This window comes from Ambystoma mexicanum, chromosome 6p, assembly GCF_040938575.1.
Source record: "Ambystoma mexicanum isolate Mex_15411 chromosome 6p, UKY_AmexF1_1, whole genome shotgun sequence".
Taxonomy (NCBI): Eukaryota; Metazoa; Chordata; class Amphibia; order Caudata; family Ambystomatidae; genus Ambystoma; species Ambystoma mexicanum.
This window is the reverse complement of record NC_090935.1, coordinates 459,267,960-459,293,034: the sequence shown is the minus strand read 5'-3', so window position 1 is coordinate 459,293,034 and position 25,075 is coordinate 459,267,960. Positions and strand designations below refer to the sequence as shown.

General features: G+C 42.3%; 1 protein-coding gene across 1 annotated transcript in view; it reads right to left on the bottom strand.

The window, feature by feature from the left end:
- ITGA2 (integrin subunit alpha 2) overlaps positions 1–25,075 on the bottom strand; it is a 659,006-nt gene that overhangs the window by 344,674 nt on the left and 289,257 nt on the right. The window contains exon 6 of the mRNA XM_069627259.1: positions 22,575–22,702. Coding sequence (XP_069483360.1) covers positions 22,575–22,702 — 128 coding nt within the window. The remainder of the gene's footprint in view (positions 1–22,574; positions 22,703–25,075) is intronic.

Genomic DNA, 25,075 nt, shown 5'->3' with positions numbered 1-25,075 from the left:
AATTGTTGCCTGATTGATGGTAGATCAATAGTTTTTTTCACGTGTCCTTTACATTAATATCAATACATCCAACGTCTTTGGGTTTGTGAACATTTTTTTTATTTTTCTTTTTTTTTCTTTTTTTTTTCTTTTAATTACCTGGGTTTATGATTTTATAACAGACTAACTTGGGATGAACACATTGCCAAATCAGCTGTACAATTAAGCCAGAGTACAGGTGGCATTTTCTGATTTACCAGAATTATCAAGCATTACCCTGTTGACCATATGCTGGCAATATATAGAGGCAAAGTAATATCACCAGATATGTGAAGGAGTGAAATCTGGGGATATGGTAATCTGGACTGCTTACACAAAGCAGAAAATCTATTTCTGACAAGGTTATTGTGGGTCCCGCAGTCCACTTCAGTCTACATGACTAACCAGGAGACAGCTTTGATACCTTGTTTGCTCCAGACTGATCCTATTTTGGGAGAGTCTGACACCGGGGAGAACCTGACTAACACCTTAGTTACTAACCTGCTGTCTTTTACAAGCTGGAGGAGAGCTGGTTGGCTTGTCTACCTTAGATCCTTTCTGCATAAACTAGGCCTGGGAGCTTGTTTTAAAAACACTAAGTTGTTATATGAGCTATCGAAACAGACTCTGAAGCTCATGATTACCCAGCTCCTTGCTGAAACCAGGGAGGAAAAAATGGCTGCTCGACCCCAACTCAGACTATATTTTCCATCTTGCCACCATGACGGGAAATGCCAGGTACCTGGCCTCTGTGACAACGCTACAGCATAAGTACTTCCTATCTAAGGCAAGTCTTAATGCCTTGCTGCTGGCAGGATGGATGTCTAGATGGAAAGTGTGAGCAAACTCATGATGTGTCTGTGGGGCAGAAAAGACTCTAGAGGACTTTATTATCTTCTGCCCAAACTACTCTTACAGCATCATAGACCAGCCCTTACCTTCCAATTGGCGTGCTCAGAGCTGAGGGTGACAATTGCCCTACCACAGTCTAATATTGCAACTGAACCGGGACCATAGACTGCTCCAAGGATGGCTATAAACCTGCACTTGTGTTTACTTTTATGTCCCGATATTCTGAAATGCAATTTACCCTTAATTCTTGCTTCTGGCTGTTAACCTGCACTTGCATGCAGGTTTCCGTTATTTGCTCTATTCTTATCTGACATTAAGGAATGTAATTAAATCTTAATCTTTGTTGTTGGCTGCTAACTGCACTTCTTCCACTTTCTTGCTCCCTGTAGAGATTAGTTAAATGGGCAGTTAAGATATTTTGCCATTGCCTAACTTCTGGTTTCAAAGAAGTATTTAAAAATAACTGAGTGTCATCTGTAAGATTTGGCTGTTATTTTAATGTCTCTAATTGTTCCTTTTGTTTGAATATACTGGCAGCAATACTGTTTGAGAACTGTTTTTCTTGTGTACTTCTAAGGCAAACTGATGAAATAAAAGTATTGAAATTGAATATCAATATTAAAAAAGTATTTGTTCCATAATTTAGATGCAAGAAATGTGTAATGGTCTCCAACCTTTTTCTGCTTAGTATTTCAAATTTTCATGCAAATTCCAGGAGTCCCAGTCAGTATTTCTACTGTCTAGAATGATGTGTGCTGTAGTTCCAAGACTAACAATTTGTATGCCAAGCAGAAAGTACACAAGTGTGGAAAATGCTGATTATAAATGTGTACGTACCCCCTAGCACCAAAGGGACAGATGAGATACATACCAATATCGAAGACATCTTGTTGACAACCGAGGGTGAAATGGGTGTGTGTCTGATTATCCTGGGTGGTTATCTAAATGCCAGGTGCTTGGATGAAAAGTCATGTGCGGCTTATAACAAAGTACTACAAAAAAGAGTTATGAAACAAAGGACTGGTAATGCCATTGGGTTTCGTATTTGGGCCAATGGGATTTGCGTATGCTAAATGGTAGGACAGTGGGTGATAACCCCGGTGGCTACCCTTGGGAGGGAAACAACTGTGTGGCCACCCTGGATCATCTATTTGGTAATAACGACTGCCTTTAGATGGTTGAAGAATTAAAGGTGGTGCCTATTGAGTTTAGTGATCATAAAATACTGGCTCTGGCCATTAATGCGCAATTCCAAGGGGTAAGGCAGAGTGGATGCACTGGAATCCATGTAAACCGTGCAGGTAATGCCGTGTGGTTGACGGCAAATCACCTACAAAAGATTGACAAGAAGATTTCAGAGCTCCAGGAAGTAGACTTGCAAATTATTGGCACTAATAATGGAGACAGGATTGAGGCCTGGATGAGGACCCTTACCTCGACCATTTGGGCTAAAACAATATTACTGAAGGTGGTTTGTAGTAAACCTCCCTACATGTTTGAATGGAACAAACGGGAGGCTAAGCAAGTAATGCGGAACGAGATCTGAATGGCACGTGGATTGGGGCTATCAGCCCGGCTCTTGCCTATTATAAAAGGGGCATAAGGAAAAAATACTACGGTGGCTTAAACGATGGTGGTCTTCCATTCGCGATGTGAGTTGGCAAAAAATGATCATGGCACTTCAAAGTGACTGCCCTAAGAAGATCTGGGGGAAGTTGGCTATGGCAAAAGGGGATGGTAAGAAACGTATACTGAACCCCATACAGGAATCAGTTTGAGTGAAGTATTTGGAGGACATTGGCAGTGATAACATCTTGTCTCCCCCCCCAGATTATATGATTGGATGGTAGCCCTTGAAATTTAGCGAAGCCGAAGTTAGAAGTATTATTCTTAAAGTTAAAAATTCTATGGCCCCAGGTTCCAATGGCATGGCCAACGCTGTATTAAAACAGAACCCGGTGCAGTGGGCCAGGATATTGAAGCTGTTGTTCAATAAAGTATGTAAGTCACAGAATATTCCTGTTTGGTGGCAGCAGTCTGTACTCCTACCGGTATATGAGAAAGGAGACTGCATGTTGCCGGAGAACTACAGACTGCTGTCACTATTGGATGTGACAGGAAAGATTTGTTCAAATTTCATCTTGAGGGCCCTACAGGACTCGGTGGAGGATTCTCAAATTCTGCAATTTATGCAGACTGGCTTTCGACCAGGCTGCTGTAAGACACACAAACTTAGGGTAATGGTGGACACAGGAGCCAGGTGGGCACACATTATGTGACCTTTGTTGATTTTAGAGCAGCTTTTGATGGGGTTAATCGGGTAAAACTATGGAGAAAGCTGCTAACATGGGGGTGCCCTCTGTGGGTTGTGAATATATTGAAAGGCCTCCACCAGAATACCCAGGCCTGGGTCAATTTGACTGAGGACGGGCTGTCACTGCCCCAGTTAAGAATGGCAAGGGAATGAAGCACACTTGCACCGCTGCTGTACAATTTATATATGTCCGACTTGCCAGCCTGCTTGTTGCCAGTTACAGGTTGTTGTCCAAAAAGAGGAGGGTGATCCATCCAATGCATCCTTTATGCTGACGATTTAGTTATGCTAAACCATACCCATTGTGGAGCTAAAGCTATGTTTACTACCCTGAACAATTATGCAATTGAAAACGAGCTGAAAATTAATAGGCGGAAGACAAAAATACAGGTTGTGTCCGCTAAAAAGGTGAAGTGCCCTAGCTTCAATACCACTTGGGGTAAGGTCGAATATGTCGAGACATATCCCTATCTGGGTCTTGACATGAGATGTAGTAAAAACTATAAGTACATATTTTTAGCCAAGAAAGTAAAGCCCTGCGTATGACACAGTTGATTTATAATTTTGCAAGAAACACAGCAGGGTTCTCATTGGAGGGATCATAATATTGTATAAACAATGATTTTGTCCCATGGTGTTGCACAGGATTGAGGCCCTGGCTATGAGAGACCTGGCATGGCTGGACATTATAGAGGGACTGTTTTGGAAACGGATATTGAGGCTTAGTGCTTCTACTACAATACAATACATTCGGCTAGAGTTGGGCTTAGTCTCGCTAAAAGGCGAGCTGCTGATTTGGCGAGGCCTACTGCATCTGAAAATCCACTATAAACCTAAGTGCTAACTCCTCGCCTTACCGGGACGTAGTGGTAACTTTCCCCATGGGTGCAGACATAATAGCTTCGAGAACCTTGTAGCCATGCTATATAGGAGTATCGGATGTAGCCCTAATTACTCCAGGGGAACTAAATACGAAACATTATAGCATATTTTTAAAGGTAAAGCTAAACAGTGGGATTGGCGCAACAATTACACGCATTTGGCGAGCCTATGTAGCTATTCCTATGTCTCAGGAGTGACGCACAACTATCTTTAAGCACAGAGATATGTGAGGCTGTGCCCGAATCCTTCAGTACTGTATTTTCGCTTGAGGCTGCGTATCAATCAATTGCCAGTTTATGTCTCTACTGGAGCCCATTTGGGGATTCCTTTAAAAGACAGGTGCTGTTGCATCTGTAAAATCACAGGAAAAATGGAGACTTCTAGACATCTTTTTACGGAATGTGCAACCTTGAGAGTTGAATACATGACAATCCTAGTTAGAATGGTCCATTCTTACGAGTCAATCAGGGACGATGCTTTCTAAACATCTTTTTACGGAATGTGCAACCTTGAGAGTTGAATACATGACAATCCTAGGTAGAATGGTCCATTCTTACGAGTCAATCAGGGACGATGCTTTCTGGAATTACTTCCTGAATCCAGATACCCAAAGTATACATATTGCCTTGTATCAACTATGGTGTTCTATTTTGTTTTATGTATTTTATTTTTATGTATTTGTTTATATCGCGCTGTAAGCTCACAAACATGAAGACGAAGGACTGATACAGACGTAGCCAGGTCACAAGACAATTTAAATCATACAAATAGTATCATCAGGGCATTTGACTGGTTCAGGAGATCATTATCTGAAAAGATGGGTTTTAAGTTTTTTTACGGAAGATGGGATATTTCTGTCCCAGCCTGATCTGTAATGGCAGATTATTCCATTTGGTGGCAGCTTTGATGGGGAAGGCTTTGCCCGGTCCATTAGCTTTCTTAAACATTGCTACCTCTATTTGGCCTTTTGAATCTGATCTAAGCACGCGGCCCGGCTTGTAGGCAACCAGTTTCCTTTCAAGGTAGACTGCGGCTTTCCCATGTAGGCACCTATGTGTTACAGTCAAGGCCTTAAATTGAATTCTATCCTCCATGGATAACCAGTGCAAGGTTATTCTATCTTCACTGATGTGTTCCTTTTTAGTTTTCCTTTTTATGATCCCAACTGCACTGTTCTGAATTGTTTGGCACTTGGTGATGTGCTCCTTATTAATCCCCCAGCATGAGTGCATTACCATAGTCCAGTCTGGACAATATGGTCACTCTTGCAATTGTTGTACAGTTTTCCTCTCTCAGGTATGGATGGATTGTCCTGAGGAGCCTGAAATAGTAGGAACAGTTCTTATTTAGTTGCAGGAACTGTGTCTCTGCACTCAAGGACGCTTCCATATAGATCCCTAGTGTTTTACTTGGTTGACCACCTTTATTTGGGAATAATGAGAAAGGATTCATATTGGTGGTTACGTTTGGCCCAATCTTGGTTTGTACCGAAGACCATTAGCTCTGTCTTCTTGGCATTTAAGCACAACGAATTTGTTTTCATCCAAATCTCAATTGATTTGTAGAGTGCCTCCACACTGGCACTGTCCTGGGTGTAGTTTCCACCAGCTGGGTGTCGTCAGCGTAGTTTGTGAAAAATGCTCCGATGTTATCCAGGACCTCACATAGGAACCTTATGTATAAATTGAAAAATAGTGGTGATAGGCTTGCCCCTTGTGGTACTCCAAAGCTGATGATCTCTTCAAAGGAGAAGTTATCCCCCAGTGGACCTTCGATTTTCTGTCTGAGAGAAATTATGTTAGCCAACTGATTGCTTCTGTGAAGCAGTTTGAGCCATTCTCAAGTGCGAGTTTGAGCGGATTGTGATCCAAGAGATCAAACTCTGCTCTGAGATCGAGGAGTATAAGTAGCCCAGTGCTCCCCTTGTCCACTATACTGAACATATGAGACTGTAGGTCCAGCATTGCTGTTTCAGTGCTATGGACTGCACGAAATCCGGATTGCTGGTTGTGTAGGAACTCATTAGCTTCTACGTATGTCTGCAATTGGGAGGTGGCAATTTTATCTAACACCTTGAGAAGGAAATTGCAGTTTGTGGTCAGTCTTAAATTTCTTGGGTCCCTTTGATCTAACTCCGGTTTCTTTAGCAAGGGTGAAATGGTAACCGTTTTGATGTTATGCAGGACACGGCCATCACAAAAGGAGGTATTCACCATCTTGGTGAGTAGGGAGGCAAAGATGTTTGCATTTTCCAGAATGAGTATATGGGGAATGATGTTTTCAGCGCATGTGATAGGTTTCATCGAGTTTAAGATTCTTAACATTTCTTCTGTGGTGACTTTTTTGAAGTTGGCAAGTCCCTGTCTTTTTGAATTTTTCTGTGAAGTTTAATTGAACTTTGTCACAGTCTTCCTGAGAAGATGAGAAAGGTGGAACTAGGGCTTTGGGCTTTTTGATTGTTTTAACAATTTCAAACAGTCTACTAGTCGAGTTTTCTGCTGCCTTTATTTGTTCGTTAAAGTAGTTTTTTTGTGATAAATATGCATTTTCTGGAGGTTTTCTCACTTTCTTTCCATCTTTCTTTGTTTTCCTCAGATGGATTTTTTTTGCCATCTGTCCTCTCTTCTCCGTTTTTCTTTTTTCAGTGCAACTAGGGTGTGGTTGAACCATTTCTGATGGTTATTGTTAGGTCTTATTGACTTAGTTTTTAGAGGTGCTTTTTGTTCCACCATTTCTTTGGCACGTAGTAGGAAATTTGCGACCAGTTCATCACACAAGTCTTCCTCTTTAGAATCCTTCAGTGTTTTCTCTACACATTGCTCAAGGTGTACCGCCTCTATTTTTTTGTAGTTCCTGTTACTGATTTTGTTTGGCTCATTTCCCTTTAAGTTCCTCATTGGGATTTTCAAAGTCAATGAAAAAGTCACTGTGGAATGGTCCGACCAGATGCAATGTTTGGTTACAAAACCATTGTTCTCTAGGTTATTGGCAATCCAGTTGATTACCATTTTCCATGGTGGGGTCTGAGTTTATAACCCTAAAGTCAATGTTGTTTAATATTTTCTCTAGGTATATTGCATCCTTATCTCTTGTGTTCCCAAACCATTTATTAAAATCTCCTAGTACCAATGTTGTGGTATTGGTGCCTTTCAAGGTGTTTAATTGCTAGGCAATATCTTCATTAAACTAAGGATTGAGAGAGGGATGTCTATAAAGTACTATGATATTGGTGCAGCAATTGCCTGTGGGGGGTGTGTTTAAGATGAAGTATTTCACAACCCGTACCTGAGGTGGTTGATGGGAACATATGGATGGTGTCCCTGGCAATAATGGTGACGCTGAAGCACCTGACATTTCGTTTTGTATAAGCTGTGCATTCTGGGACTGGAAGTCCTTGATATAGAGTCAAACATGGCTGGTGTCCCAGAAATGCAACCACTGCTGTTGTGCTCTCAAGTTGAATGTACCATCACTCGCACACTCAGATTATCATCAAATCTAGCGTGCTGAGCCAAAGCGAGCACACAGTCATTCTTACAATACAAAATGCAAATCACAAGTAATTCACAGTTTCAAATTTGCTAGTTTGAATTTTGCGCCGCTTTAAATATTCACAGCGCGTGTGTGCGGGTGGAATACAATAGTAAGTATTAAAAAGCATTTACCTAAGGGCATTTGAGGTCCAAGGAATTTTTGTAGATTTTACAATGGTCATTGGCATGTCTGAAGTGCCATTAATTATACTATGCTTAAATGGATTGGTTTTATAACAGGTTTTAAAGCATATAAACTGTATGTACCATGTATCGAGAAAACTATGTGTTAGCCAGGGACAAGTGATTACGATTTAAACTTTTATTTGAATTCTAGTCCTAAAATACCATGTAACATATAACTGACTATTGTGTTGGGTTCAGTACCCAAGGCCATATAGGGATAGTGCCGGCATCTGTTAGGCGATGGCCAGCCCTTGACAGTGGTCTGAAGAGTTTTACACCTAGGAGGCCTTTGAGACTTTGTAATAGTAAAATTGAGTCTGTAATTTGCAACTGGAAATCAGTTGGACCTACAGGCTATAGATGGAACAAGTGTACTTTTACATATGTTTTATAATGTGTTTTATAATGTGTTTATAATGTGCCTATATCAATATATAATTTGTAAGTTTGTAAAGTTCTTTGTGAACTAAACAAATAAATGAATACTAATCATTTATTTGAGATGAACATTTAATTGATATCAATATTAAAGACTCTCTTCATTCATGTAGTAAATCTCAAACCATTCTGTCAGTTTGGTTACACTAAAATGAGTTCTCCATATTGATTTTAAATGTCTTTCTGCTTCCATTGCCCTTTACATTTCATGTTGGTTTTACATACTTTGAGAGTATGTTTACATTTCATTGAACAAATGGGATATCAAACCTTGACCCTTTGATGGATAAAACTTTACTAGAGGAAGCATACATAATCATGAAACGCATTATGCATTTCGGAATCAGTGCTGATAGTTATGTATTGTGGGAAACCTAAGGGTATTCTCACTCCTACTCCCCTTGGAACCTCTGCACAGGTGGCCCAGGGAAAGGCCATCGCTCTTGGATCCTGACCATGGGGGTAGAAAAATGAGGGAGGATCACCTGGGTGGAGGGTCCTTGAGGATTGGGAGTGGGGAACCCTTTGGTGAGACATGGTACCCCCATTCTTCTATTGATGACAAACCTAACCCTCCCCCAACCTTTATGGGATATTATAAGCCAGAACCCCACATTTTTCCAGACATGACATTTGACAGTACTGGGGCGAGGAAGAGATGACTAGGAGCTATTGTGCACACCAACATGCAGCTACACGGCTTTGGTACTGAGATGAGGAAGAGGGCCTCAGAAGAGTACCGTTGCCAAGACCAGGCATGTCTTAATAATCAGCCTAACCCTTTAACACAAACCAGGTGTATAAAAGTGGGGTGGGCAGGAAGGTGAAGAGTGAGAAGCGAGGCGCTGATGGAAGCCATAGTGCACCATTCTGCACCCGGAGAAGCACAGGGATGACTGAAGCAGCTGAGGGTGCCGATGAGTGTGAAGTGGGAGCAGGAGCTCCGTGGCTCAGAGGCTAGGTGAAGGAAAGAGACCAGATGAGGGGTTGTCCTTCATTCCATCAAAGGGATTGCATGTTCTCCTGTGGTGCTGCAAGAGCACAAGAGTGTCTTCCCAGATCGAGAAACCTGGTATTACTATAACTGTGAGCCTTGTAAATTCAACTGCTATTGTTGAATGAGAGCAGAGACTGGTACAATTTAGCCGAGTGGTGACGTGCCTTAAAGGAACAAGCACATTTTTTAAAAGTCTCAGAACATTACAATCCTTCCTTTTGTACCAATTAATGTGTTGCTGAAGAGTTTGCGTGCCTTAGAAGGAACATTATCAAAAGTCTTCAACCAAGGAATGAAAGAAAAACACACAAAGTGTGTGAACTGTGAATGGAGAGAAAGCTAATGCACATTGAATACTGAACTAAGAGATTGAGAACAATGAATAAATATAAAAAATGAAACATCTCCGTAGCAGACTGCTCCTGGCTTTTCCGCTGCATCCTCTTCATCTCCTTTGAACTTCCCAGACTGCTATGTGGCTCCCTTTCTTGAAGTCCTTTGTCAGTGTTTATTTATTTCTCAGGGCGACTCCCCGCATATGTTTATACCGTTCCTGTATCATCTCTGTGCCACTCTTCATGGTACCAGGTGGCCACCTCATCTCAGTACTGGCATTGCGGGTAATCTTCGTGTGTTGGGTGTTCTTTTTTGTGCCAGTACGTGAGTTAGTCATACTATTCGTATTGTTAGCAATCTTCAATCTTTAGCAATCTTCTTTGTTGCAGTAGAAATAACTGGTAAATGATACGATAAAAAATCGAAGTGCTAAAAATAGGAGGTTGGTGGAAGGTTTGTAAGAGGCTTGAGAGGGTTAGGTTTGGGGTGTTGTACCAACTTTTACCCAGATGGTCGTCCTCCCCAGGAGGGGAGTCCCTCCCCATAAGGATACTGAGTAGCGGCCTCACCACTGTAGCCTCATGGAAACGGCCCCCCCTCTGGGGAGAAGTGACAAGAGTAAGTGAATCATCACACACAATACACTTTATTTTTGTCAAAATATTTGACCCGAAGAATATCAGAAGATAATATGACCATTAATGCAGGAACTTCAAAAAAGTACTTGCATTACACAGCTGTGATTTAAAGTATGACTGGTGGGATCAACAAAAATGGACTCCAAACATATAACCAAGGGATCACCAGTCTTCCAATTTTTATTCACTTAGGCATTCATCTCAAATAAACCTAGAGAGTCACCACCCCAATTGATAGACACCTGTATAGGCTGCTTTTGACGAATGGGAAGAGTGGACATGATAAGATATTATAGGATGTTGCATTTATAACGCACCTGTACACAAGTTTTTCACGGCACCATATATGAAGTGGATAATTGTAGAACATATCCAAAATTCAGTTCAGTCGTATGAACCATTGTGTGTTTCACACAATGATGTGTGTAGAGAAGGCAAACTACCTCTTAAAGCAAATGAAGCTTGGCCCAAGTCATTTTTAATCAAACCTTCTGGATCATTAGACCGTTCCTTTGTATTCAATTTTAAACAGATGTTTTTCACTGAAGTCAGAGCTCTTTGATTTTCAATCACATTTCTAATGTCTGCTGTTATGGTGTGCTTCTTAGGCCCATTGTCCAACTGGGTAGATAGGGCAACATTGGAAGTAAGGTCATAAACCTCACGGTCACTAATTACTAAAGTATGATTTACCACCTCACTCAGAATCATCTCCTCACATGTGGTGCTGTGTGTTCTCAGCCACTTTCGGTGTCATTCTTTAGGCTTACGACACTGATGTCTTTTGAGTCTTGGGACCCTTCCAATCACAGGTTTAAATCTAAGAAGGTAATCATTCTATAATGACTGAAGGTATGATTTTTCAGAGATAACTTCCACCACAACTAAGTGATGACTTAGTATTGCATCTGAACCGGCTCTGCTTTTTAAGCCTTAAATACAGGCTCCATGACAGAGTCAATAACAACCTCTTTACCTTGAGTAACAGGCACGTTTAACATGGATTCATGTTTGCACCAATGGTGAGCACCTCACCCATCTGTGCTGACTTTCCTCTCTGCTCTTCTAAAATCACCTCATACAGCTTCACAAGGGACAGAAGGACCACATCGAGCATCTCCAAGGAAGGTGGGGTCCATGTCATAAATTTAGAGAGTGAGTCAAAAAGTTGAATTTCTTTTTTGGTCACAGTAGAACTCCTACAAGGCTGTGAGTCTTGCAAAGGTAGCAAGTCCTCAACCTGCTGTCCATAAATCCTACCAGCCTTTATAAATAAATCTATGCAAAACAAAGAATCCTTCTGTATTTCATGCTCTGAACTCAGACATGATTGAAATAGGGCTGCATCCAGCCCAGAATTGTTCCCACTCTGCAGTGAGTTTAGAATGGAGGACAGCGAGAGAGAGAAGAGAGAGAGTGAACGAGTAAGGTCTTTAAGGTGGTCAATCTTGCCCCATAGTGGCTCTTCCAACAAGGTAATGAAGCAGTGGATGTGTATTATTAGGGGGTATAAGTCAAAAATAGCTCACTGCATAATACGATTATTGCAGATTATTGTATTCTGTAAATTGGAACTCCCTACACTTGCCATTGCCTATATCCACCTATAGGAAGCAGCGGTGCAGAAATATTATAAAGTTGGCACTCACAATTGTGGATCAGAGGGTCTATTCATTGGAGTAAGAATTACCTCTCATCCATCAAAAACCCTAGGAAACCGCTGAGGCACATTGGTGCACTTCGATCAGTGCATCATACTCCTGCACGTTTATGAAAGGAGCACCAGCTGTTGAGTACAGAGGAAGTCTCACACACTCCACTGCAACAAAGAAAGACTAGCAACCAGGGACATTGAGAGGGAGACTGCTGAGACACTTTGCTGTACCTAGACTATTGGATAGTTTTACTGGAACGTTTGTTCCTAATGGGGCTGACCCCGGCTGCTTCTAATCCACTTTCTGAATTCATACATGCTGGAGTAGACGATTCACATTTTACTCAAACTGCTAAACAACGTTGTGACGTGTGTTTGGCGTCATGATTTTTTGGCAGTTCTTCAATCCATTTTAATACTTGGTCAAATGTATAGCGCATGGTATCACGTTTGAACCTCCTGATTTGTTTTCCTTGAGTTCCACTGAATACACTTTAACTTATCCGAGTCATCTTGTATGGTCTTTAATTACTGTGGTGATTAAAAGTCCTACATGCTCTAGTAATAAAAATGAATGTCCGCTGCTAGAACCTAAATAGACTTGGTTAGTACCTAGAGAACATTTGTTCAGAATCATGCAACATTTATCATCAGAATTCACAAGGCTTGAGATATCTATTGGGGTATAAAATAGTCACTGAAGGTCACTGAATATAAGGCAATTTTCTTGTTTCTCTTAATGAAATACTCCAATTGATTCACTGAGGTAAATCTGTCTTTGTTTTTTTAAATAGAACATCATGTTTATTTAAAAAAGAAGTAAATATGTGACCTCCTTCTTCTCAAATTTCAATGTCAGTGCCAGTCTGTCGGTGCTTTGAACAGTCCTGGACAAATTAAAAATGTACCTACTATTTAGATCATTAGTATACTCCTGTTTATGCTTTTTATTGTATTGTACTATTATAGTATTCATTTCTTTTAAAAGTAAATTAAATTCTTTTGATTCCATGCACGTTCGGTTGGGTACTGCCAATAATGCTTCATAAAACAATTGTATTTCTATTATGTTCAGTTGTTTTTGACGGATAAAGGTACTGTGACAAAGTTTGACATTGCTGGTGGATGGTTGTGCTAAGAAGGGGACTGGCTTATATCTGAAGCAAGGGAGTCTGGGCCCAAATGTGACAATGGGAGGATCCCATGGCTACTCCAATCATCATATGTGCAGCAAGCAGGGCCTCCTCTCATTGTTACCATTAACCTTAACATCACCCTTTAACCTAACCCACTTAAGGAAATCAGGAAGAACCAGGCAAGGGAAAGGCCAGCATATTGGGAAAATAGTGACTGGGAGTAGAGAGATCCAGAGGCCTTGGTGGGAAAAAAGACCCTGAAGGTGGGGAAGAGAATGGCTAACCGGGAGAGGAAGTGAAAGACTCATATTCCAGGAGGGGAAAATACTGAAGTCAGGGAGGAGAAGGACACAGGCTCCTGGGAGGAAAAAGACACATAGGGATGGGAAGAGAAAGGCCCAGAGGGCTGAAAACCCTCTGTCATGATTCCTGCCCCTCATGTCCCCAGCCCTCCAAGATGTCAGGCTGGAGCCAGGTCACGGTCACCTACATGGCCCTCAAGGGCCTCTCCACCCCTCCAAAGACCCACTTGGAGTCAGACTTGGCGCTTGTGGCACCAGACTCACTCACTCCCATAGGATAACATTGGGGATTGGACTTGTAGTGCTTTGATGGGGACAAGATGGATGCCCCCGCATATTTCGGTTCCCAGAACTGCAGGTGCAGTCTAGTCCTTTGGGTGTGATTCAGCCCAGAGACACCTGGGATACCCAGAGACTATTTAAACCACGCCCAGGCTGAGAAACATGCTTTTTGTTTTCTGCACCTGCAGCATGACACTCACCGTGTTCGGATCCGTCTCCAGTAGGCCTGCATCTTTCTTCTGTGCTCAGTTCCTGCAAGAACAAGAACACCATTAGGAACAGCCTTACCTTGCGGTGCTTCTGCTCATCATTCATCGCTTCTTCTGTTCTGCGGGCATCTTCGGCGGTGTCATTCCCATCCCGGCACGCCGCTTCCTAAGGAAAAGGGAAAAAGAACAGAAAAAAGTCATTAGTAAGCATTCAGCAAATCTTCGCTTATTTTTAAAGACTGTTCGACCTTCAAACGCTTACTTGAATCCCAGCCGCTCTGGGGGAACTCTGTCTCGGGAACTTCTCATCCATCTGCAACAGGAAAAAGACACTCCAGGTAAGCGTGGAAACATCTAGAGGCACCGCATACCGCGCTTACTCACCTCATTTCTTCTTCATAACCGGCATCCACGCTGAAAACGTCACGGCACCTAAAAGACACAGAAAAAGAACTCAGTTCAATACAAATATGAAAGGGTCGCATCGCGCATCGCGCTCTCACTCACCTTCAGCGCTACACGTCTCAGCAGCACATCACCATCCCCGGACGCCGGCCATCATCTAAGGAAGGAAAGGAACGAAGTTAGAGAACTGTTCAAAAGACTCATTAAACTTACCTGTCGGACTCTTGCCAGTGAAGTAACTAGGCAGCAACAAGTCTGCATCAATCAACGCGCCCCTGTGCTGAAAGCAGGACGGAGAGCACACTTTCCAAGAAAACAAGGTGAGCTGTGGATCAAAGGGAAGGGTTGGACCCCAGGGAAGAAGGGGTTCAAGCACACAGAGACAATAGGGAGTTAAACTCTACCAATCCTGTGTTTCAGGCCCAGTCTCCAGTCGAGTAGACTCCAGGTAAGGGTTCGAGGTTGTAAGAGGCCAGAACAGGCTGAGTGACATCCCCGTGGATACCAGGTGAGCATTACACCCTCTGGCCCAAAAGGAGTAAGGCACAAAGGGCTGGGAAGAATGACCAGGCCATGAGGTGGAAAACAAAAGAGAAAAAGATAGAGGAAAGAGATACGGATTGGTGCAGGAGTTGAAAGAGTTGGAGTATGGGAGAAACATCAAGAAAGAAAGGGAGTGGATGTTAGAAAGAAGTGAAGAGGAGAGGTAGAGGAACATTAAGGGGTGAAAGAGAAGCTGATAGAGAGAAGTGTGGAAAGGAGTGGAATATTTGTACAAGAAGTAGGCAGACTTTACATTGGAGAAGAGGTGGAAGATTAGGAGTGAGATAGAGAATGTGGTGGACTCTAAAACACCAAGTGATTCACCAAGCAGTGGCAGAGGAAGAGCTTGAGGCAAAGCTTGGAATGAAAGGTGGGAGACTGGATGGCCTAATGCATTGTCTTTTACGAACAAGACTGGAAGGAAGACCCTAAGTTGGAAAGAGTGGCAGGAGCCAGGGGTAACATAGCAAAGACATTGAGAGAGATAGATCTGGTGAGAGGCTTAGTGAGAACCAAGCCCTGGTAGAGCAACCTTCTATTTCCCTGTGGCTACAATCCTTGTTGGTGGGCCTTCCCCTCATGAGCCCACTTACATGGCCTTCCAAAAGGCTCTAGTCCAGAAATGAGAAAGGTAGGAAAGGGTCTGAACTCAGGGCAAAGGGCAATAGAACTGGAAAATAACAGAGAAGATTGGTGTGGGAATTCCTGGAACCTGGCACTGAGAACCAAGTGGGGAGAGACCACTAAGAAGACCATCAAAGATTTGGGTAGGAACTGTAAGGGTGTCAGAGAAGGAAGCTGACACAAAGTTTGCATGGTGGAGGCTATAAACATGTATTATGGAAACAAAACTCACTATCCTTATCTTTAAAGAGGGGTTTCCCTGCCTCAAACTAATACTAAAGGATCTGTCAGAATGTACATCAAAATCAAACTCCACTGTCATGTGGCCCATCCTACTTCTATCCCTTACTCTACAACTAAAGAATATTCAGAGAGAAATGTCCTTCTTCAGGAGAATGACTCTGTTCTTATGATATTCAGGTAGTGTTCAAAGAAATGTTCTCTTGCACAAACGGTACCAGGAGGAATGACTCCCCTCCCCTGGCTTGCTGGTTCCACACAATCTTTGCAGAGCTCAACATACTGGACCAGGAGAATGACCCCCTTCTCCTGGTATTGGTCGGTACAGTTCATAGAAAGGCCAGGGTGAATGATTCCCTTCCCCTGGCGTCTCTTTAGTATATTCCAAGGGCTTTAGTTTCTTCTCAAGGAGAAATCTATAATTAAATAAAGCCGGTACCAGAACTCAGTCTTTGCACAGGCCCATAAAAGACTTGATTTCCTCTGATATTAACCCATCATTATTCAAGCGGACTTGCAAGGATGTACCAGTATGAAAATCTATAAGGGGACCCAACATGTCATTAGGCAGACACCAATTATACATGTTGTCCCAGAGTCTACCTGTATTCACCATATCAAACGAGGCAATGAAGTCTATAAATGCTGCATATGTGAGTCTATTTTTTGCTCAAACCCTCCCCCATTAGATTTTCAATACCATCACACTTAGTGAAGTACCAATCAGCTTCTTAAAACCAGATTGCATTCTTTCAAGTCTCTGGTTCTTCATAGACCAGTTCTGATAGAATCCAAGAATGATCGAGGCAGGTATGTCTAGCAGTTCAATAGGTCTAAAATTTCTAAAAAGTAATCTATTACACTTTTTGAATATTGAAGTGATCAACGTTTCTTCTGGGAGAGTGGAAGTACACCTGACCCAATCAGATTTAAAAACAGATCAAACAAAACTGTGGCCCACAAAGCAGGGGAATTCTTAAGTGTGACTTTTGCAAGGCCATCTTCAGATCTTCAAACTCATTATTAGATCAAATCATTTGGTGTGTGAATTATGTGTGTTTTTTTTGCTGTATTATATTTAATGTGTTCAATTATCAAATGTTTAGATGTGTGTTGTATGTTTGGAAGGTGTGAATGTGTTGTTTCACTTCTTTAATGGTGTGGTTTTGGTCTTTGTGCATCTTATTATAACTATGTTTTAGGTGTTTTTATGAGTCTGTCAATTGCTCATTATAATTAGGACTACTCTTTTATTGATGTATGCATTGTTCTGTTTTTAAGTCAATATTAAAGGGTACATTTGAAGTATATACTCCCTGTCTTCTTTTCTGTATACAATGTTAATTGTTCCCTATGTCTGTGTTAATTGGGACACATGCTTTTTTCGATAATTCCCATATGTAATAGGAGAAACACTCTTAAAAGGCATTCTTTTGGACAACACAAATAAAGCGTCAGCTGCAAGATTACTCTTAAGTCAGAGGAGGAGCCAGATGCCTGACCTCATCCAAATTTGGATTTTTGGACTTTGTAAGGAAGAGAAGGATGTCTCCTTGGATGTTCTTCCTTTTCACATGGTTGATGTTACAGTGACACTCTGCGTCTGGGATTTTATCCACGTAATCCCAGTTTAAAACTGGTGCTAGCAGATCCCATGCAAGGATTTCTCCACCTACTGGTTCCATTGAAGGAGGAGACAACCTTCAAAGAAATGTCCTTTAACCTTTATTTTTATTAACCACAAAGTTCCTCTTATTTTTGGGTTGATTCACTTGAGAATGAATTAAGATGTCTCTGTTTTAGATCATCTTGTAGATCTATGTTTCCTTGTTTCAGGGCACACCTTAATAGGATGATCCACTGGGGATTGTTCCAAGATATCAATTAATACCAGAGAGTTTCCCAAACCAGATTTTAAACTGTTACTTGGTCACTACCACCAAAGTCTGACTGGTCACATTTGTATTGAGGAATCCAATCCAGTGCTCATTGCTATCCCAAAGGACAGCCATTGGGGCCCTGACCAACACATTATTTTTGATAAACTCTAACATGTCTTTATTATTTTTTAAATCTCAAAAATGTTGTTGTAAAGATGAACTAATGAGTTTAAAGCCAAATATAAAACTGCTATTGATACTTACCCTAAATTATCAACACTGAGTGGTACTGTGACGGAAGAGCAGAAATTAAAGTGCATGAGGTAATGCATCTCTGGGAGATGGAGAGGAAGGATGTGAAAGTTGTTCAAAGAATAAGATGGGGGAGTTGAGTAATGAAGATCCAGTTAAACCTCTCCCCTCCACTGAATCCCTAGGGAGGGATTTCTCTGGGGCGAAATGTGCCATTTTAGTTGATACAGTGCATTAAAAAAACCTTCCCCATCATGAAAGCAATCTGCGGCTTAGGCTTGCATCAAAAGAGGTTTCTCTAAATCTGAGGAAAGCGTAATTGACAGATTATCTGCTAATGGCTCACCTTACTTTTTAATGAAAGAAATCATAATTATCGACCTTGTTTCCCTTAATGAATTTAAGCTAGCAGCCACACCAGATGTAGGGTTGTTACTGTCCTCCAGAGTAATTGGTTTTTATTCTGTTCCTTCTATAATTTTACTTCTGAGGTTGTACATGCGGAAAAGGCACAGATAAACCAGCAAACACTGTTTTTGACTGGATTTGAAGAAAGAAAAATACAGTTTATGATTGTTTCACAGATGCTCACCCTACCTGCCTGCAAAATGTCCACCTGTTTCAACTCCACACTTGCGATCACACTTACGAACGCATGTGCTTCACGCTCCTGTGGAAATGGCAGTCTCCATGTGTGGACCCCAGACAGCCTTTGCCTGTGTTTCACATGTATGTCACTTGTTGTTTCCTGTGGGGTTTCTGATTTTTCAATGTATTGCGTGACTTTTCATTTTCCCAAATGAATTTCTCATCTTGCAAGTGACTGCACTGTATACGCCCTGCTCCTGCCCAGGCACAGGGAATCCAATGCCTGGCCAACCCCTTCTGAAAAGTAAACTTGTTCCGAGTCAAGGCAACAGCTGCAAAATGTACAGCCTATGTACTCTTTAGTCTGGGGGGCTGACCCTTCTATCTCCTCCCTGGGAACAATTTTCACCCGTCTCTAGTCCTGTGTTTGCAAACTTGATCAACACCTTGTAATGTCCCTTCCCCCTTCCAGTATTAAGTTTCCTTGAGCCCTGGGGAACAGCTCAGAAGGCTCTGGAGGGGGAAAGAGACAGCTGTGGAGCGGTACCTGTCCCTGCATCATGGAAGTGTATGCGGGTGGTCTCTGGAGAGGGGAAGCGACAACTGTCAATGGGGCACCAGTCCCTGCACATGTCACCCTAAACCCTTTGAATTACCCCCCCTTTTCCTGTCACTTATACCCTGGGAACAGCTTTGTTCATCATGGGAGTGGATGTGGGGAATCTGAAGGGGGCAAGGGACAGCTGTGGAGAGAGCACCTATACCTGCCCTACACCCTATGATTCCTGCCCTCTTCCTCCTTTGACCCTGTGGGCAGGTTCTGGAGGGGGTGCAACATCCTTATAAGCATGTTGAGAGAGGATATGGGGTCTCTTTTTGATTTCAGTGGTGTGCTGGACCCACGTGTGGGGGCAGAGAAGCTGCAGGGCCCCTTAGCAGGTACTCTTCTCCCTCTCTCTCTTTCCCTCTTTTTCCCTCTCTGTCCCTTTCACTCTGTCTCCCTGCTCCCTGTCTCCCATCTCTTTCTTTTTCTTCTCTCTTTCTTTCTTTCTTTCTTTCTTTCTTTCTTTCTTTCTTTCTTTCTTTCTTTCTTTCTTTCTTTCTTTCTTTCTTTCTTTCTTTCTTTCTTTCTTTCTTTCTTTCTTTCTTTTTTCTCACTCCTACTCTTTCTCTATCCCTCTCTCTCGCCCTCACTGTTCCTCTCCCTTTTACTCTTTCTCTATCCCTCTCTCTCGCCCTCACTCTTCCTCTCTCTTTTTTGCTTGTTCTCTCTCTTCCTCCTCTTTCTCTCTCTGTTTCTCTCTCGTTCTTCCTCTTTCGCTTTCTTTCTCACTTTCTCGTTCTCTTTCTCTCTTTTTCTATCTCTCTCCCTCTTTCTCTCTCTCTCCCTCTTCACCCTGTGGGCCTATTATCTGTCTTTCTGCCGCCGTGGGCCCAAGCCTCTCCCCTCTCTCAGCCCTCACTCTCTACCAGACCCCTTACATCCCCTGTCCCCACCAGCTATTTTCCTCCTCGTTCCTCTCTCTCACAGTTCCCAATTCTTTCTTATCTCTCCCTTATCCCCAGTAACATGACTATTGTTCTAATTTGCAGTGTGGAGACAGTCAGAGCAGACACCAATATAAATCATGCTTGTCATAGCTGGGCCAACTCGCAGTGCAGACACTAGTGTGGTATCAAATTGCAGTGGCTGCATACATGTGTGTTCTTGCCAAGCACCATGTAACAACCAGCCATGGCTTTTAGTTAGAGGTGCAGAAGATTAAAAAGCCAACTCAGCCTCAATGAACTGTCTGTTCCTGCAGCTGCCAGGAATGCACATTTCACCTTTGAACGTGCTCTGTGCCACGACAAATCTGGTGCTGCAGATTTCAGGAAACAGTTTACAGCAAAATAACATGTGTGCACTGTAATTTTGGCATGGGGCGTTTAAGAAAAATTGTCTGATTAATGGACCTCCCTTTCAAAAATCAAATTACCTAACCATTTTACATTAATGAAAATCAAAAAACATAGGGCTTTCACACACTGACAGATGGCAATCCGAAAAAATACCATTATACCTATTTATTTTGAACACATGCAATAGTTTGTTAAAACTCCAAATAAACTATTTTTTGTTCTTTGCTATAAATGATTCACTCGACACCCTTTTAAGCAACCAAATATTCATTTATTTAATAGTTGATTTATGAAGGATCCTTTGTGAACACTGTCACGATTATGGCAGCCTATCATACCACGAGAACTTGAGAATTCTTTAAGAAACAGTTTTTAAGTTAAAATGTACCATCCCAAAAGCTTTACTAACCCTCCCAACCTTTGAAAGATGTCAATTCATGTGAAAAAGGTGTTTCTATGCATATCCCGATGCAATTTGAACTATGAAGCTATTTGCGGGGATTCTCTGTATCTTTAGTAAGTAATTTCTAAGCTGCGAATCACCTAAAGTAAAATCAAAATTTAAAAAATATATCTACATTATTAGTATAGAGATGAAGATAAAAACCTACTAAACACTAGGGACCACATTACCTATGTTAGGACAAGGGCTACACATTTGACAAATAAACTCACACCCGTGTTACTGCTTTTATAATACAGAAGGAAGCAAGCAGGTGTGTGCCTACTTACTATCTGTATTTCATGACGATTTTTGCACAGGGACAAAACTAATGGATTGTGATTCTTATACTTTGTTTGATGTCCGACAAAAAAAGAACCTGTTTTTACCACAAACAACATCCCATCTTTCACACTGCAAAAGTGTACATAAAAATGAAACAACACTTTATACGCTCAGTTGTCTTGTCTTTAAATTTCACAAGTTATTTGCTAAATGTTGAGCACTCTCGTCTTATTCTATTCATTATCACCCTTGTAGAGCAAAGTGTGCAAAACCATTCCATTCCATTTAGAAAAACGTTAGATACTACGGATTGGGGCAAGTACCTGTTTGCACCATTCCATATCACACATGCAGCACAACTAGTGCAAAGTGAATTTGCTGAATAACAGTGCAAACGTTAGATGATCTGGCAGTGCTTTGATTTCAGCAGGTGTCGAGTCATCCACAACAAAATACCTTCCAGGATTTCATAAAATCAAAATTGCACAATAGTGTGTGAAGTTTCATTATCACTTTCTAATAGCGTGCAGTAACAATGCATTGCTGAATGTATAATTAATATGGACCAGTGTAACAACAATTTAGTAATGAAACACTAATTATTATAGTGTAACATACTCAACACTACCGGTCAGAGATCATTCTGTACAGAATGGCCCTCATTAGGACTCCGGCGGAAAACCATGTTGCTATTAGCACCATGGTCGATGACGGAGTCCGTCATGGCGGAATGGGGAATTACCACCTCATTCCAAGGTTGGCGGGGTGGTAATTCCCTATGCCACCATGGCCCTTCCCCATTCCTATTTTTGCCCCATAGGGCATAATGGGAATGGGGAAGGCGGTAAGTACGGTACCGCAAATTGCGGTATCGTATTTACCTCGAGAGTCCCTTTGCGGGCCCCTACTTTAACGGCTGGTCTAGACCAGCTGTTATGGTCGGGTCCTGCAAAGGGACCTCGTAGTAAGGCGTTAAGGGTTTAATGGCGCCAACACCTTTTATGGCGCCGTTAACCCCTTAACGCCTGGGTCCTAATGAGGCCCAATGTGTGCTTCACTAGTGAGTAACTAGAGTTAAAGAGGAACTCCCACATGGCAGCATGGAGGCCAAACTGTTGGAAGCCCAACTGAACCCCTTTCTCTGTGCATTATGAATTGCAATGTACATCACACAATTGGTATCCTCGGCCTTTAATCCGTTGTTACTGCTCTTTATTAAAAAGTGACACCGAGGTCTCTTTTAACAATGGATTCTTCTTTAAGTTATCACTGTGAGTTTCTACTGCTTACTCATAGGTTTGTTTAAAGTCTTATGGATATAAATTTACACAGGCTATCCCAATGTTATTTTAAGAATGTTCATCTTCTTATTTAAAGTTTCACCCTTACTATGTGTAAACCTTGGGCATCTCTGAACGCTTTTTCAATCACAGCTGCTAATTGCATGACAATCATGTATATGTCGCTAGATAAGCAAAAAGGAACTATCACCTGTTCCCTCTCCCTCTCGTGTGCTTGATGTTTGCACCCTTTGCTCACCTCGCAGCGCTAATCGTGAGTGACGTGGAACAGGTGATGAGGCGTTCTACATGTTCTTAGCACACTGCCCTTTACTCTGAAACACTGCTATACTTACCTGCGTTTTTTGCGGTCCTATGTCTAGGCCTTGAACAAACTTTTCAAGGAAGTGTCTGACTGCTACCCAGGGATAAATGCTGTTGGATTCATCGCACACGACAGCAATATCTATGAAGGCGGAGCAAGCTGGAGAAGAAGGAAAGGAGATTCAGTGTGTTTATCCTTCATAAGAGTAGCAAAGACAAACAACAGAGACAACTTTGCATTGTGTGTTCTTCTGAGAGCAAATATTATTGTTGTTAGGTGGGGGTGTCTCTCTCAAGTGCCTTAATAATTTAACAATAACATGACCATTTCAAGTGGATAGTAACGTAAACACCTACAACTGCTTACCCCCTCTGATAACGTGCACACATCTAAACCCAGCCCCTGGCCACAGTTCCCAATAGCTGTTTTGTACAAATAAAATGTTACAGTAAAATACACTCTACCATCATTTAAACCCTGTCACATTTTCACATGATTGCTACTTATTTCACTTTCTACCCAAGATATGAGTGTCGCTCTCTGTTTATTTCTACTCACCGTGTAGTACTCATGCAATCGTTTAATTGTGAGATGTGCTTCATTATTTAACTCTCTTGTTATGTGAACAAACAAATGATACAAATGACCCCAGCCCACTGAAACATTTCAGCACATGACGGGTACATTTTGCTTTTGAAGACTTGTTGAATGGTAGGTTTCCAAGAGAATGATGAAGTAGCACAGAAGTGTATGCCACTCCTGAGTGTGTACAGAGTTAGACCTCATAGTCAGCAACCCTGCTGCAGCTGGGCCTGGGAGGCTCATTCTAAAGAGGAGTCTTTCCTTTTTGGGTAATGAGTCCTCAATTAGAAGGGGAAAACGACAAAATTGCTCAACCACTGCCAGAAAGCCCATAACAGAGTTAAGCTTCTCAGCTCTTGGAAGTGTGTCTTATCTATGTGAAATGTGTTATAATCGAGATGTTTCACAGACCGAGAGAGAGGGACATAGAGAAAGAGAGTGTGTGTAGGTTCCATTGCTCTAACTGGATATTTTCAAAACAAATATAAGTGAGTGGATGCATGCATCACTTTCTTAATTTGTATGTTTAAAACAAAAAAAAAGAGCTGTCATATCGTTTGACCATTTACAATAGGTGCATGCCATCATTTGTAATGAGCAATCATTATACTCCATGGCCCAAGAGCAGATTCTCACTTCCATGACAACCCGTCTTTTGTAGTCATTGCAAGTCATTGAGGTATCCATAATGCATTTGTCTGGTTATTTTAGACACACTCCCTCAACATGAGCAGCAGTGCCCCGATTCACAGAGGTGTCCAGCACCCAGTTGCTGGCACAGGACGTAAGTGCAAGTGCTACGTAGGATAGCCCTCTATGCATACGAGGTGTTGGAAATGGTGGATAAAGTGGTCTGTTGTGTGCTTCTATACTAGACTTTTGGTGTTTCTTCATTGGCCATTCCTGGAGGAGGAGCTACCCTGGAGCCTGTGTCAGTGTCAGGCATAAAATATCACTCGCTATGCGGAGCCCGCGGTGAGGAAGTGGTAGTGAAAGTGGTCTGTTGTGGTCTACTATACTGGACTTTTGGTGTTTCTTCAGTGGCCAGTCCCGGAGGAGGAGCTACTCAGGAGCCTGTGTCAGTGCCAGGCATACAACATCACTCACTGCACGGAGCGTGCGTGGTGAGGAAGTGGTGGAGAAAGTGGTCTGTTGTGGGCTACTATACTGGACGTTTGGTCTTTCTTTAGTGGCTGTTCCTGGAGGAGGAGCTACCCTGGAGCCTGCGTCAGTGTCAGGCATAAAACATCACTCACTGCCACGCGCGGTGAGAAAGTGCTAGAGTAGGTGATCTGTTGTGGTCTACTATACTGGACTTTTGGTGTTTCTTCAGTGGCCATTCCTGGAGTAGGAGATACCCAGGAGCCTGTGTCAGTGTCAGGCATAAAACATAACTCGCTGCGAGGAACAAGAGTGGTGAGGAAGTAGTGGAGAAAGTGGTCTGTTGTGAGCTACTATACTGGACTTTTGGTGTTTCTTCAGTGGCCATTCCTGGAGAAGCAGCTCTCCAGGAGACTGTGTCAGTGTCAGGCATAAAACATCACTCACTGCGCAGAGCGCGCACAGTTAGGAAGTGGTGGAGAAAGTGTTCTGTTGTGGGCTACTATACTGAACTTTTGATGTTTCTTCAGTGGCCATTCCTGGAGGAGGAGCTACCCAGGAGCCTGTGTCAGTGTCAGGCATAAAACATCACTCGCTGTCATGCATGGTGAGAAAGTGGTAGAGAAAGTGGTCTGTTGTGGTCTACTATACTGGAATTTTGGTGTTTCTTCAGTGGGCATTCCTGAAGTAGGAGCTACCCAGGAGCCTGTGTCAGGCATAAAACATAACTCGCTGCGAGGAGCAAGCAAGGTGAGCAAGTGGTGGAGAAAGTGGTCTGTTGTGGGCTACTATACTGGACTTTTGGTGTTTCTCAGTGGCCATTCCTGGAGTAGGAGCTACCCAGGAGCC